Source organism: Eleutherodactylus coqui, chromosome 4, assembly GCF_035609145.1.
Source record: "Eleutherodactylus coqui strain aEleCoq1 chromosome 4, aEleCoq1.hap1, whole genome shotgun sequence".
In the NCBI taxonomy this organism is placed as follows: Eukaryota; Metazoa; Chordata; class Amphibia; order Anura; family Eleutherodactylidae; genus Eleutherodactylus; species Eleutherodactylus coqui.
In genome coordinates this window covers 111,835,536-111,849,453 of record NC_089840.1, presented here as the reverse complement: position 1 = coordinate 111,849,453, position 13,918 = coordinate 111,835,536, and the positions used below count along the sequence as shown (strand labels likewise).

Sequence of the window (13,918 nt, the reverse complement as noted above, 5' to 3'; positions counted from 1 at the left end):
CATAAATTTGCTTGTGACACGGTGGCTGTTTTTGGAATCGTTGCACTTAAACAATGGATTCACACTTCGCAAACTCAAGCACAGAAAACAACTTCTCCTATGGTGTCGCCATTTTCCTACAAATTGAAAACAACAAGATACAGCGCTGTTTTGGGCAGTGAAAAAAACAACCTGTCCTTCCTCAGGAATGGGTACAACATATACTACATTATCATTTTGTAACAGCCTCCACTCTTTTGCTAAGGGTTCTTATTAGAGTCTGGAGCTTGGCTGTCATTGTGTGCACCTAACTGGACATAAATGAGGTTTGAGCACTGATGTTGGGCAACTAGGCCTAGCTCATAGTTGGAATATCATTCGACATCAATGGTGTTTGATGGAGTTAAAAAGATATTCCAGTCCGAAGCATTTATCAACTATGCACTGAATAGGTGACAACTGCTACATAAGTGGGCATCCGAATGCTGGGACTCCAGTTCCCCACACCTAGAATGAGTATGAATGGAATGACATACCCTGCTGCTGTAGTCAGAGTCTATGGCATTGATGGAAACAGCCAAGTAGCAGGTTGCATGCGGTATATGTTCTATAGCATAGCACATTTCCAACACCTCTTAAAATTATTTTGTGTTTAGAGTCAAAACAACATAAAATTGCTCAAAATTGCTTTAATGCCTATGGGCAAAGTATATATACAAATTGGGGAAAATACTGAGTTACAGCATTTCCTACCAATGACTTACACAGTATATCACAATGTATTTTAGTTATGAAAGATGTGACCAGTCTGACTTCCCCATTATGTGTCTACATAGAATAGCTGGTACAGACCCATGAATAGGCTGCATCATATGGGAAATATACACATGACTGATTCACATTCCAGTGATTGAGTGTAAGAGCCGTCCTCTGTAATGTAACCATTGTATAAGACTCACAAGATTATATACAATTGCCAGACAACCATCTATTGATTTTTTACTATTGGATCTCGATCCCAAATCATGGAATTCAAAATGCCTGATGTACAAGCTGGTTTTCAAAAAGGCAGAGGCCTTCGTGATCTTATTTCAAACCTGAGGCTGATCGTGGAGAAAGCAAGAGAATACCAAGAAGACCTCTACCTCTGTTTTATTGACTACACTAAGGCCTCATGTCCACGGGGAAAATAAGATCCGCTGCAGATTCTCCATGTAGAATCTGCAGCGGGTCCCTCCTGCCCCGCGGACATGAGCGCTGAAAAAAAGAATTTAAAAGCATTTACCTATCCGGCGCGGGCGGAGAAGGTCAGCTGTTCCTCACGGCCGGATCTTCATTTTCGGCCGGCGGATGAATTCCTGACGCCGGCGGCACGTCGCCGGCACGTCGTCGACGTGCCGCGCGCATGCGCCGGGCACATCCGCCGAGCCGAAGCAAGGGAGATGCGGCCGTGAGGAAGAGCAGAGCTTCGCGGCCCGCTGCGGGTGAGTAAATGCTTTAAATTCCTATTTTAGGTCTCCCGCGGATCCGGACGGCTTCCATAGGCTTCAATAGAAGCCCGCGGGAGCCGACCCCGCGGGAGACCCGCACGAAAATGGAGCATGGTCCAGATTTTTTCATGCTCCATTTTTTTTAAAATCACTTTTATTGACCATCCGCGGGTATTTATCTACCCGCGGGTGGTCAATGCATCCCTATGGGGTGCGGATCCGCGTGCGGGAGAAGAGTTAAAATCCGCTGCGGATTTTAAATCTCATTTTGCCCGTGGACATGAGCCCTAAGGCTTTCGATTGTGTAGACCATGAAAAGCTCTGGATTTTCCCCAAACAAATGGGTGTCCCGGCACATTTCATTGAGCTCATAAGATCACTCTATATCAATCAGGAAGCAACAGTCAGAACACAATTTGGGGACACAGACTGGTTCAAAATTAGAAAAGGAGTGCACCAAGGGTGCATTCTGTCACCATTTCTTTTCAGCATCTATGTTGAGGCAGTTGTGAGAAAAATCGGCTTAGCCGAGTCAGAAATAAGTCAAGATGATCCAGAACAGTTAATACTGGCAGTCAAAGAAAGATGTGAGATAGAAAGTCTTTTCTTAGGCCATCTGCACACGTCAGAGCCAGATTCCACATGGGGGAGCCCTGACAACAGCGGCATACCTGTCATTTCTGTTCTACACCCGTACTGCTGATGGAGCTAGTGGCTCGCCGTCAGACATGCGCAGTACAAATTTCTTTTTAAAAATTTTGCGCCCCGCACTGCCGCTAGGCGATGACGTGGCATCCGCAACCTATCCGCAATGTTAATTGCGGACGGGCCGCGGGTTGGACAGCTTTCATTGACTTCAATGGAAGCAGTCTGTGTGGAATCCGCGCAAAAATGGCTTGACATGAAGTACTAGATCGTGTCAAGCCAAAAACGTCCCCAGAAGCGAAGATTTCAAAACAAAAGCTATTGGTTTCCACAAGTGTGCAGGAAAAAGCGTTTTCCCATAGCATGCTATGGACGGTATTTGCTGTGAATCCATTGTGCGTACGTCCGTCGCGGATTCCGCAGCAAAGATCCGTTCGTGGGCAGGCAGTCTTAAACATCAGGAAAGACAAAAGATCATGACAACTACTGGAAATGTTAGAACCACCATCAAAATGAACAATGAAGAGATTGATGCCGCACCAGATTACATATTCCTTGGGTCCAAGATAAATCACAATGGAGAATGCAGCTCAGACATTAAACAAAGAATAGCACCGAGCCGTGTGGCTTGGCTAGGAATGGACAAGATGTGGAAAAGTAAAGACATCAGTTTCAGAACCAAGAGCTGCCTAGTAAATGCAATTATTTTTCCTACTTTTGCTCATGAAAGTGGACACTTAAAAAGGATGTCCGCAGGAAGTTAGACGATTCTGAATTAAGGTGTTGGAGATTCTTCAGATGCCTTGGATAGCGAGAATCACTAACAAGGAGGTACTGGATCGTGTCAGGCCAAAAATCCTAGAGGCGAAGATTTCAAAACAAAAGCGATCCTATTTTGGACACGTAATGCTAGCAAATGGACTGGAGAAGGAGATTATACTGGGATTTGTCAGTGGTTCAAGAACTCACTGGTTAGACACAATCATGGCAGGTGCTGGCATGACTATTTGCCACTTAAAAGAAGCTGCACTTAATAGACCAAAATGGCGAGAGTTAATCCATCGGGTGACCCAATCGGCAACGACTGAATGGTTAATAATCATTATTGGATCTCAAAAGGATTCCAGCTATTACAATGACGGCCACAATATGGATATATGAGCACTACAGTCTTCATCATGTAACATTCACCTAACATCCAAGGTATCCATTTTCCACCTGTGCACAAACAAACGCAAAGAGCAAAGTCCACCACAAATATAAAAAAGAAAAGAGTCCATCATCACGGTAAAATATTGGTCTTTCAGGCTATGAGTAAGACCAACTACAGAAGCACATCATGTGATGGGGTTGGTGGTCCTTGTAGTGACATAGTTCATTGAGACACTGCTGTGATGCTGGAAGTTGCCTTTGATATTCACCTAATCTCTCAACTTTCAAAGAATGCAAAGAGGGATTAATCTCACAATTTTCTCTAACTTTAGACTATGTTTCTAACTGCATCCAAACCCGTGAAGGAGATGCAGCAGTAAAACAGTGTACCTGGTGGTTCAGTGCCCGTAGTTGGCCCATTCCTGCATACCCTAACAACCATCATCACTCAGTCTGATCTTGCAAAACTATGGGAGTAAAGCAGCAGTCTTGTTCTCACAAGAGCAGCATGTACACAAGGGCCAGCATTAATAATTTTTGGGTCCATACAACTAGAGTCTGGTTCCCTAAACCCCCATTATCGTAAGAGAGATCAGTGGAAGAGGAAGGGGAAGTCCACAAGGTAACCGGGACTTTGTAGGGTGGAAAGGCAAGAGCTCTGTGAGGGGTTACCAGGAGAGGTCAAAAAGTGACAGGAGCTCTGTGGAGGGAAAAGAGCAGTGTCTGTGGGGTTGAGGGCTCTGTGATAAGAGGAAAAGGGGAATGCAAAGTGTTAGGGGTTCTGTATGGGGAAGGGGCAGGGAGACAGAAAACGGTAGGGGCTCTGTGGGAATAAGAGCCAGGCAACACAAAGTAGCAGGAAATCTGTGAAATGAAATGATTGGGGAGAGAGAAGGGAGGTCCATACTGACCTCACACATCACACAGCTCTACTACATTCATCCTGATCCCACACATCACAAAGCTCTACTACATCCATCCTGATTCCCAGACATCACACACACAGCTGTATTACATCCATGATCATGCGCAGACATCACACACACAGCTGTAATACATCCATACTGACCCCCACACGACATACACAGCTCTACTACATCCATCCCGATTCCCACACAACACACACAGCACTACTAAATCCATCCTGATTCCCACACGACACAAACAGCTCAACTACACATCCATGCTGATTCACACACATCACACACAACTCTACTACATACATCTTGATTCCCACTGATTACACACACAGCTGTACTACGTCCATGCTGATGGCCTGGCATTACACATACAGCTGTACTACATCCAATCTGATTCCCAAACATTACACAAACAGCTCTACTATATCCATGCTGATTCCCACAAATGACACACGCAACTCTACTACATCCTTGCTGATTCCCACACATCACACACAGCTCTACTACATGCATCCTGATTCCCACCCATTACACACACAGCTCTACTACATGCATCCTGATTCCCACCCATTACACACACAGCTCTACTACATCCATGCTGATGGCCAGACAGTACATACACAGCTGTACTACATACATGCTGATTCCCACACATTACACAAACAGCACTACTCCATCCTGATCCTCCCCTTCCAATAGCCCTAAATTTGTTTTTGTTCTGTGGGTCAGGCTCTGTGTTTTATATACGCTGCAGGACCTGCGATGACGTCACCAAGGGCAGAGCATGAGAAGCATCCACACACATACATACATATAATGGACAAGTGGCCATTAGTAGTTTGACTGGTCCCTTTGTGATGCACATGAAGACGCAGCTAGTGCGTCATCTGCATAAAAATAAAGCAAGAGTAACTTAAATAAAAGCCCATTAACACACAACGATTATCGCTCACAATTCGTTCAAACAATGTATTTTGAGCGATAATCGTTGTGTGTAAATGCCACCATCGTTAGCTTTTCGGCCGAACGATGATTTTTAGCCCAACATAAAAGCCATCGTTTAGCTGGACAGCTGATAGCAGGGACCAAACACTATGATTCTCCACGGGAGCTCTGATAACACTGTTTTCAGCTGCTATACCCCAGGAGAACAATGAGGCTGGAGGCAGATAACAAACCACCCGCTGTTATCTGCATACAGCGAATGGAGCTTCATTTACATGAGCTTCATTTACATGAAAATGAAGCTAATAAGTAGTTGATGCAAAATGACTGCTCAAACTGTCACTCAAGCTATCTTATGAACAAATTTTGAGCGATCATCTTTGCGTGTAAATGGGGCTTAACCCTTTGCAATCCAATTTTGTATTCAGGGTTTCCTAGGGGGTTTTCTCTTTCTGCCATTATACAATGGCGCCATCTGCTGGCTAGAGCCACTAATGCGGTATCGGACATGCTGGAGAGACCCCCGACAACAGAGCAGCCAGTAATCTACAGTAAGAATACCCTGCCGGATGCCTTCCGACATCGGAGCTGTACAGCCTTCAATCAGAATGTCTTTAGACGTCAGACAGTGGATTGGAAAGGGTTAAGGGTGCCAGCTGCTTCAAACCATGGGAGTTCCTGCGCATGTCCATAGTAAGCTTGCAGCCCTTGCTGAGGGTGTCAGCTTCACTTGCCTGTTGCAGAGATAGGATTAGATGAAGACAGAGGACAGCAGAGTCCTGGGAAAAGAAGCACTGGTCAATCCTATTGTGGTGACCAGTAGATGGCCACAGATTTGGAGGTGTGTGATAGAGAACATGGCTGTCAGGAGATTGGACAGTCAGTGAGTGGGAGGAAAAGTAGTCTCAGTCCTACTTGGCCAGATCAGAGCCAACCAGTAAAGCCATAGACCACAGCTGGGGCAAGGAGATAGGCCTACCGGAGATGATCGAGTGACAGAGAAGTATACTGTAGCCCAAGAGACAGTAGGACCGGGGAGATGCTGTGATGCAGAGAGTGAGGATGGAAAGGGACTCCCTCTTACATCATTGCTGGTAAATAAGAAGCAGCTGGGATGCAGCAGCCCAGGAAAGTTATCTGGTGCCAGGCCAGCTTCCTGTGGTGAAGCATAAGTTACAGTACATAACATTATTGACTACTCCATTATAGACAGCTATATCAGGTCTAACTAGATTTCAGAAAACAATAGGATTTCATGAATGAGAGAAAGGCTGATAACAGTGATGACATGAACGCTTCTGGATCCTGACATCCAACTACCGTAGTACAGGTTACTGGAATTTCACTAGCAATCTTCCTTATAAAGATGTACACAGGACATCCAGAGAAGCCATCCTCATATATTTCAACACATTTCCCGATACTTTGGAGTTATTTTTTCCCTTCTCTTTTAGATCACCTGCTATTTCGTCCTTTGGAAGGCTAGAACCCTCATGTATACCGCTGCTAATTGACATTTCAGAGACTCTATCAAGCTGCAACTTAATAAGCAGCATATTCTTTCTAGTTAATAAATCATTCAGCGAGTAGGTCATTAGGAACAGTTGTGTTCTTTTATCTTATATATCTGTCAAAGTAAAGTTCTTAGAAACTCATAAAATGATATCATTATCTAAAACGTATTAGTATTAATTTCAAAGTAAATTAAAGTACTTGTTGGCCCCCTTCTTTCCCCTTCATTCAAATTGTCCCTCTATAGCCCACTGCTGGTATCCAATGAATATGTTATGAGTAATCCAGGTGACGTTACGTTGATAACGATTCATAGTGACATATACCCGATGGGGGGCCTAGGGTTGTTAGGCTCCTCTTTTATCTCACTTGGTTATTTCCACAAGTCCTATAGAGTTGACCTTCTTCACAACAATTGAGCCCCACTGCTATGACATGACGCCCATTACACAGCAGTCATCGGCTGTTGCAATCTTGTGATGTGATGTCTCATGGATATCATGTCATCGCATATGGATAGTAAACAGGACCGGCGTGTACCAGCGGCATGGGAAGGGATCACAATTTCCAATTAAAGTAGATTACAACTTGGTTTATTTTAGAGTTGTACCCATGTTAACACTTTCCAATCCACTGTCTGACCTCTGAAGACATTATGATTTAAGGCTGTACAGCTCTGATGTTGGAAGATGTCCGTCTGGGTTCTCTTACTGTATATTGCCAGCCTCTCTGCTGTCGAAGCCTATCCAACGTGTCACCTCATGCAGTACTGGCTTTAGCCAGCATATAGCGCCGTTGTATAACGACAGAAGAAGAGTAAGCCCCCTAGGAAAACCAGGATACAAATTGGATTGGAAAGGGTTAAAAGGTATTTACATATGTCAAAACAACACATGAATGTCAGCATTACGCAAATAAACCAGGTACAGATTCCAAGAAGGAACTACCGAAGGAGAAATTCAGCATTTTTATGGTAGTTCTCCTCTAGATCCTCTGAATTAGTAATTCCTTGAACCCCGTTTGATTACATGAATGTGTCTGCACACGTGTGGCCTGCTCTCCGCTAATTGTCAGGAGGGAAGCCATGCCATTCTCTGGTGCCGTCCCATCAAAATGTCACATAATACTACAGTAGAAAACTGGGAGAAGAGGGGCTAAAGAAAAGGAGCCCCGAGGTTTTCTTAGCCGAATGTGTCAAGGTGTGTGCAGGCAGATCTGATAGAAGTACATGCCACAGCACCTTTTTATGCTAATTAATGCTACAATGGAAAAAAACGGACCTGCCTTATGGAAACCTGATTTACTGGATTGTGTTCTCAGCATAAAACTCTGGATAGTGCTGTGTGCCGAACAAGGATAGCCGCAGGGAAATGAAAATATCAGAAACTTCCCGCACATTACTTCGTACCCTCGCTGCAAATGTTACAATACTGTTGCAAGCTTCACTTGTATTCATACAACTAGGGTGAGAAGAAGAATGGAAAAATTAGGAATGATCTTATAATACAGCAAAAGGTATAAGGTACAGCAAAAATAGCCCCCCACCCCAGGAAGGAACTACCTTTACCCGCAGATCCGAGGCATTTTTTCATGCAAAAACACCCTGTATCACTTCTGTAAAACTACGATCCTCTGGCGCCTGTTCCATGCTCATCAGAGGATCGGCAAGTGTTTCACCATGATTTCAATGGAAAACAACACAATGTACTTGCAAGCACAGCGGACGGCATGCCACGTGTTTGACTATCATTGAAAACAATGGCCGATGCGTTCCAAGGTACGCAAAAAAATAGGTCATGCAGCGAGTGGGAGAAAAAACCTGCTCAGGTGTATGACTTCATTCAAGAGAAAGGAGTTCATATTCGCGCGCAATTCAAGCTCATGTGAATGTAGCCTAACTAATGAAATAGTATGACAGGTGGAAAACAATCTAGATCTTTTAGGGGATGTAACAGCAATGATTTCTGACCCCCATATTTTGTCACGTGGCTTCTTATCTCCTTAGTATGTATATTGCATGTGACTTGTGGAAGTAGCATAGTTAATTGTACAGTATATAGGAGACACAACAGTGGTTGTCCGGGACTAGAAAAAAAGGGTCTACTTTCTTTAAAGAGTAGCATCGCTTCTTTTATCAGTTGTGTCAGGTATTCTAGCTTGGCCCCATCCAAGTGAACCGGCCAGTGCTGGGATAGCAGTGGCCGATCCTGGACCACCCCTCTAAAATACAAACCTGAATACCAGAATTACAAACTGCATGACTACTGCATCTCCACGACACACTTAATATCACAGATGAAAGGACAGAGCATTGAAAGATCTGATCTACTAGTATACAGTCAATCCTAAAAAAAGAATACAATTTAGATAGCATGAATAAATGCCGTCCAGAGATGGATAATAGTGTAATGAGGCCCGAGGCAGAACTCTGTCAACACTGATGAGGAGTTCACCAGATGACAAGAAGCTTACAGACATCAGTAGTACTGTTGAGTCACACTGTAATGGCTTTATATACTCATCTGTAGGATACTACACGTGCACAATATTTAGCATGAAATATCAATCATATTGTAGAATATGCATTGTAGATATGACTGAGCACCTGGAAACTGGCAATACATATACCACCCGTAGTGTGATAAGAGCCATACATTATATACACCACAGTGAGCTGCATGATACTGTATACCGGAACAGAACATTTGCAGAATTTAGGTGCACTATCAAATATATTGAGTGAAAGCATTATTACACAAGGAGCCTAATGATGTGTTGAGCTGACAAGGCTCTGCCGGCCTTCTCAACCATTGTTTTTCTTGTTCCTATGCATCTAAAATGAAAAGCAAAGTAACTTTTTAATAGTTCCTAATTAAAGGGGTTAAGCCAAATACACAGCCTCTCTTCATATGCCATGTTAGGGTCACCTGTTGTGTGGGCTCCCCCCTGTATGTCAGGTTGGGGTCCTCTGGATCCCCCTCTATGACTTGAAATGGAGAGCTGCTCTGTAAAGGCCATTTTACATGGAGCAATTATTGTTCAAAAAATCGTTTAAGCAAGCAAAAATGAATGATAATCGTCCAGTGTGAAGACAGCCAGAGATCGAACATTAATTATTCCGCTTATCATTCATCGTTTATTTCATGCAAGCATGAAAATCATTGTGGGCTCGGTCACTAATCGTTCCGTCTAAATATCGATCATTCGGTGAATGTGAAAGACTGAACGACTTAACGAGCAAATGATCTGCCATAAAAACCAACTGCACAAGCAAATGAGCGAACTCGGACATCGGTCGCTCATTCCAACCATAGTTAGATGTAAAAGCGCCTTAATAGCAGCTCTCGTTCAGGTGGATTTTGTGCCGTAATTGTATTACAGGATGGCCATTCATATGCATGACGGTCCTGTAATACTACACTGCAGCTGGCTGCAATACCTGGCTGGCTCCAGCTTTCCCAAGCAAAATCAGCTCCTTGCCAGCGTTGCCACTAGGTTGCTCAGCAGTTTGCCCCAGGCACTGGGCTTGTATCTGATGACAAAAGCTCTTTAAACATTCCCTAACATTTTGTTTCTACTGTTCCTATGCAGTCCTATGCGCTTCCACGGCAAGACTACAAACAACTCTCATCCTGCAGTCATTCTCTCTTGCATTTCATCCCCACTTCTTACGAAAGGCCCTTTTACACACAACGATTATCACTCAAAATTCGTCCAAACGGCCGAAAATGAGCGATAATTGTTACATGTAAACGCGGGCATCGTGCACTTTTCGCTTGAACGATGGATCTTGGTTTACTTAAAATCCATCGTTTAGCCGCTGAAAGACTGAGCAAATACATTCCATTTGAAGGTATCTTGCTCATCTTTCAAAAGACTGCAGGATGTTCTTCCCGTGGCATGTTTACACCAGCCACAAGGAGAACACTGGAATATCCCGACAGCCCTAAGGAGAACAAAGGATTGTGCTGGCAGCTGTTTGCACAGCTGGGCGTGTGTTTAAACTCACACTGGACTCACACTGGACTCAAACTTGTGGAAGTCCTTTTGCATGCAAATGAAGATGAAAAAGTGTTAATGTCCATTAACACTTTATGCAAATGGATCACTAAATCTTTCATTTGTTTGAAAGATTATCTTTGCATGTAAAAGGGCCTTACTGAAAGTATGCTAGTATGAAGTAGGGAACAGACAGAAAGAAGTATGGATGCAGAATTAGACCACAACATTTTTTTTCCCGAGTGTACATAGCCTTCACATTTGGTCCGAAGAATGGATAAAACATTACCTAGGTTGACATTGTTGTAACCTAGGATAACCCAGAAGATAGCAGCATGTTTCACACATCTTTCTCTACTGTTGTGCTGTCAGTTATGTATTTTCTGCCCTTTACTTGAGTCCGCACTTACGTTAAAAGTGTGTCGATTACTCCAGTAAATTCCTGAGATTGTTGGCCAGCGCTCCGCTTGCATAGTTTTTGGTTAGTTGACTTGGCCTCACTTTGTTTCGGTAAAGAGCAGTCTCTGCTAGCGGTATTTTACAGTTCATGACATCTCTATATTTAGGTGGGGTAACATATTGCATTCTACCTACCGTGCAGTTTATCAACGTCATTTACAGAAAGACCCTCTGTTTAGGCTGTCAATTTCCCTAAAGTTGAGTGTGTAGTAACCGTATATTCCGTCAGCCTCTCTGATCTATCTACACTAATCTGTTTGTCTAATTTCTCTTAACTAGACTAATGTCTTATTTTTAGAAAGCAATTAATTGTACCACCTGCCACCATAACTTGGCACCATTTTCTATTTGATAATGAGATTTTAAGCTGTTACTTTTCCATTTTCCGAGTAAACAATCTGGTATAATGCTGAATGACTGGCTAGTATTGAAACAAATCCAGTTATTATCACTTACAAATACAAAGGTCACCTCTTTATCCAGACCAGATTTTCAGATCTACCCTATACTATACATATTGGCCATCTTCTTTGAGAGGATCACCCCTCTGGAAGACCAATTTTGAGTTGTTAGCTAAAAAAAGAGAATGTGCTTTAGAATGAAACAGGATCTTGTGTTGTTATAACTATGATGAAGATGGTAGGCAGAGACGATATGACAGCATATTAGAATACCCGTTGACATACTAAGGCCTCAAGTGTAATCCTTCAACCCCCCATATGATTTACTTACAGGATCTGCAGGTCCACAAAACTTTCTAAAGGATGTTGAGGCATCCGTTGCCTGTATTTCCATTGCTAGACAAGGACCAAAACATAGTTCAACCACCATTTCCTAGGACAAAGGAACAGATTTCCCAGTTAATTAATAACAAAATATATCTGGATGGTATAATAGTTTCCATCAAGGACATAAGAAATGATGCAATCAAGAACACTCAACCCACAACTGAAACAAGTCACAAGATCTAAATTGATGTAGAGTAATAGAAAATTTAGTTTGTCATGCTGACAATTTGATAGATGTGATAGTTTTCTGTAGGCCAATATTGCACAGAATCTAACAGACTGCATAGAACCGAGAGTGCCTGGTGTTACAGCAATAGATCTCTGATTTACTCAGTGCTTCTTTATGACTGTCAGTGCACTTTTATCCTGCTTTTCCTCCACCTCAATCTATTTGCTCATATTTACATTGCAGTGCAACAGAATAGATTGATTTCTAGGACTAATAACCGAAGACATTCCGTTGAAAGTAAGTGAGAAAGGTCAATAAATCAGTACAGTAACACGGAGATGTAGCAAGTTTTCATAAATCATATGCGGAGATCATCATAATGAAAGCGCAATGGCCTCTCAAGATACAATAGTTAGCTGTGATATTCCACTTTTGACAACTAGGGTTAAATAAGATGAGAACTAGTTTTTTAAACTTTTTTAAACAATATTTTTATTGAATTTTGACAGTATTTAATAATAAAATCAAAGCAATCAAACTAATAACGATGACCTGTCCGTTTGTGCGTGAGTGGGTTTGTGAGTGACTTACATGCTCCACCCCTGATTACATGATGGTGACATTATCAAAGGTCCTGCACGCACACGGCTGCTGTCCGGAGATGAAGAACCTGTGATGACGTCACTGTCATGCTCCGCCCCTGATCACATGATGGTGACGCTTATCCTGAGTTCTTCTGACTACATGGGAACTAAAAGTATCAATAGAGGGTATCTTTACACCCTTGCCCCTTCCTAATGTTGTCAGCAGTTTGGCATCAACAAAAATGCAGACAGACTCCTTTTAAAGCGATCTTTCAGTCCTGGAGAAACAAATATAGCCAAACTGCTTCTCTGTCTATCTAATGCACACTGTGCATTAGTATACATCAGTAGTCTAAAGACCCATTTACACACAAAGATAATCTTTTAATCGACTGAAAGATTTTGCGACCTATTTGCATAAAGTGTTAATGGCCATGAACACATTATTATCTTCATTTGCATGTAAAAGGGCCTCCAGGAGCTGTTTGCAGAGCCCAGCTTGTGAATAAGCAAACACCCAGCTGTGCAAACAGCTGCATTGTTCTGCTCGCAGTTACATGTAACAATTATCACTCATTTTCGGTCATTTGAATGAATTTTGAGCGATAATCGTTACATGTAAATGGGCCTTAAGTCACTACATGCTAATGTGGCTAGCCAATGCTGCTCACCTGCTCAATCAAAGCAAGTGTAAAGTCTTAGAAAAATGATACATACTAATGCACAGTGTGTATCAGGCAGTCAGCTGGTGTGGCCATCTTTGTGTTTGGACCGGAGGGTTACTTTAAAGTAAGAAAAGTAATGTTTAAGCAAAGGAAATAGGGTTGGTTTAAAATCTTGACCCAAATAGAATAGAAGAAATATGATTACAATGATCTATGTGCATATTGTCTATAGGAGTAAGCAAACGGTGCTTTCTTTCTTTCACTGTCATGTGGCTCACGCTAATGCTACCTAGTTGTCATGTCCTACACAGACTTTATCTGTGGCCTAGCAGAGAACAGCAAGTAATCTTTGAAATGAGGACCTTCTGGTAAGTAAACTTTTGGGAGATGTAGAGTTTCATGGGATAGTCCAAAGACTTGCAACTGTTGATTGATATTGTATGTTAAGCTCCTATACAGACCTATGTCTACCCAAGTTTACAGACTGTGTGTGCCATGTGATCCTACAGTCAGGCCTTCTTGCCCTCTTCATCTGCACTCTTTTCTACTATCTGTAGGTTAGCGAGAAGGTGGAGGCAGATGGAAGAGATCTTTATACTCTTCCCACTCTC

General features: G+C 42.7%; 1 protein-coding gene across 1 annotated transcript in view; it reads right to left on the bottom strand.

The window, feature by feature from the left end:
• The window catches only part of NME7 (NME/NM23 family member 7), a 127,548-nt gene that overhangs the window by 14,680 nt on the left and 98,950 nt on the right, over positions 1 to 13,918 (bottom strand). The window contains exon 10 of the mRNA XM_066600002.1: positions 11,834 to 11,935. Coding sequence (XP_066456099.1) covers positions 11,834 to 11,935 — 102 coding nt within the window. The remainder of the gene's footprint in view (positions 1 to 11,833; positions 11,936 to 13,918) is intronic.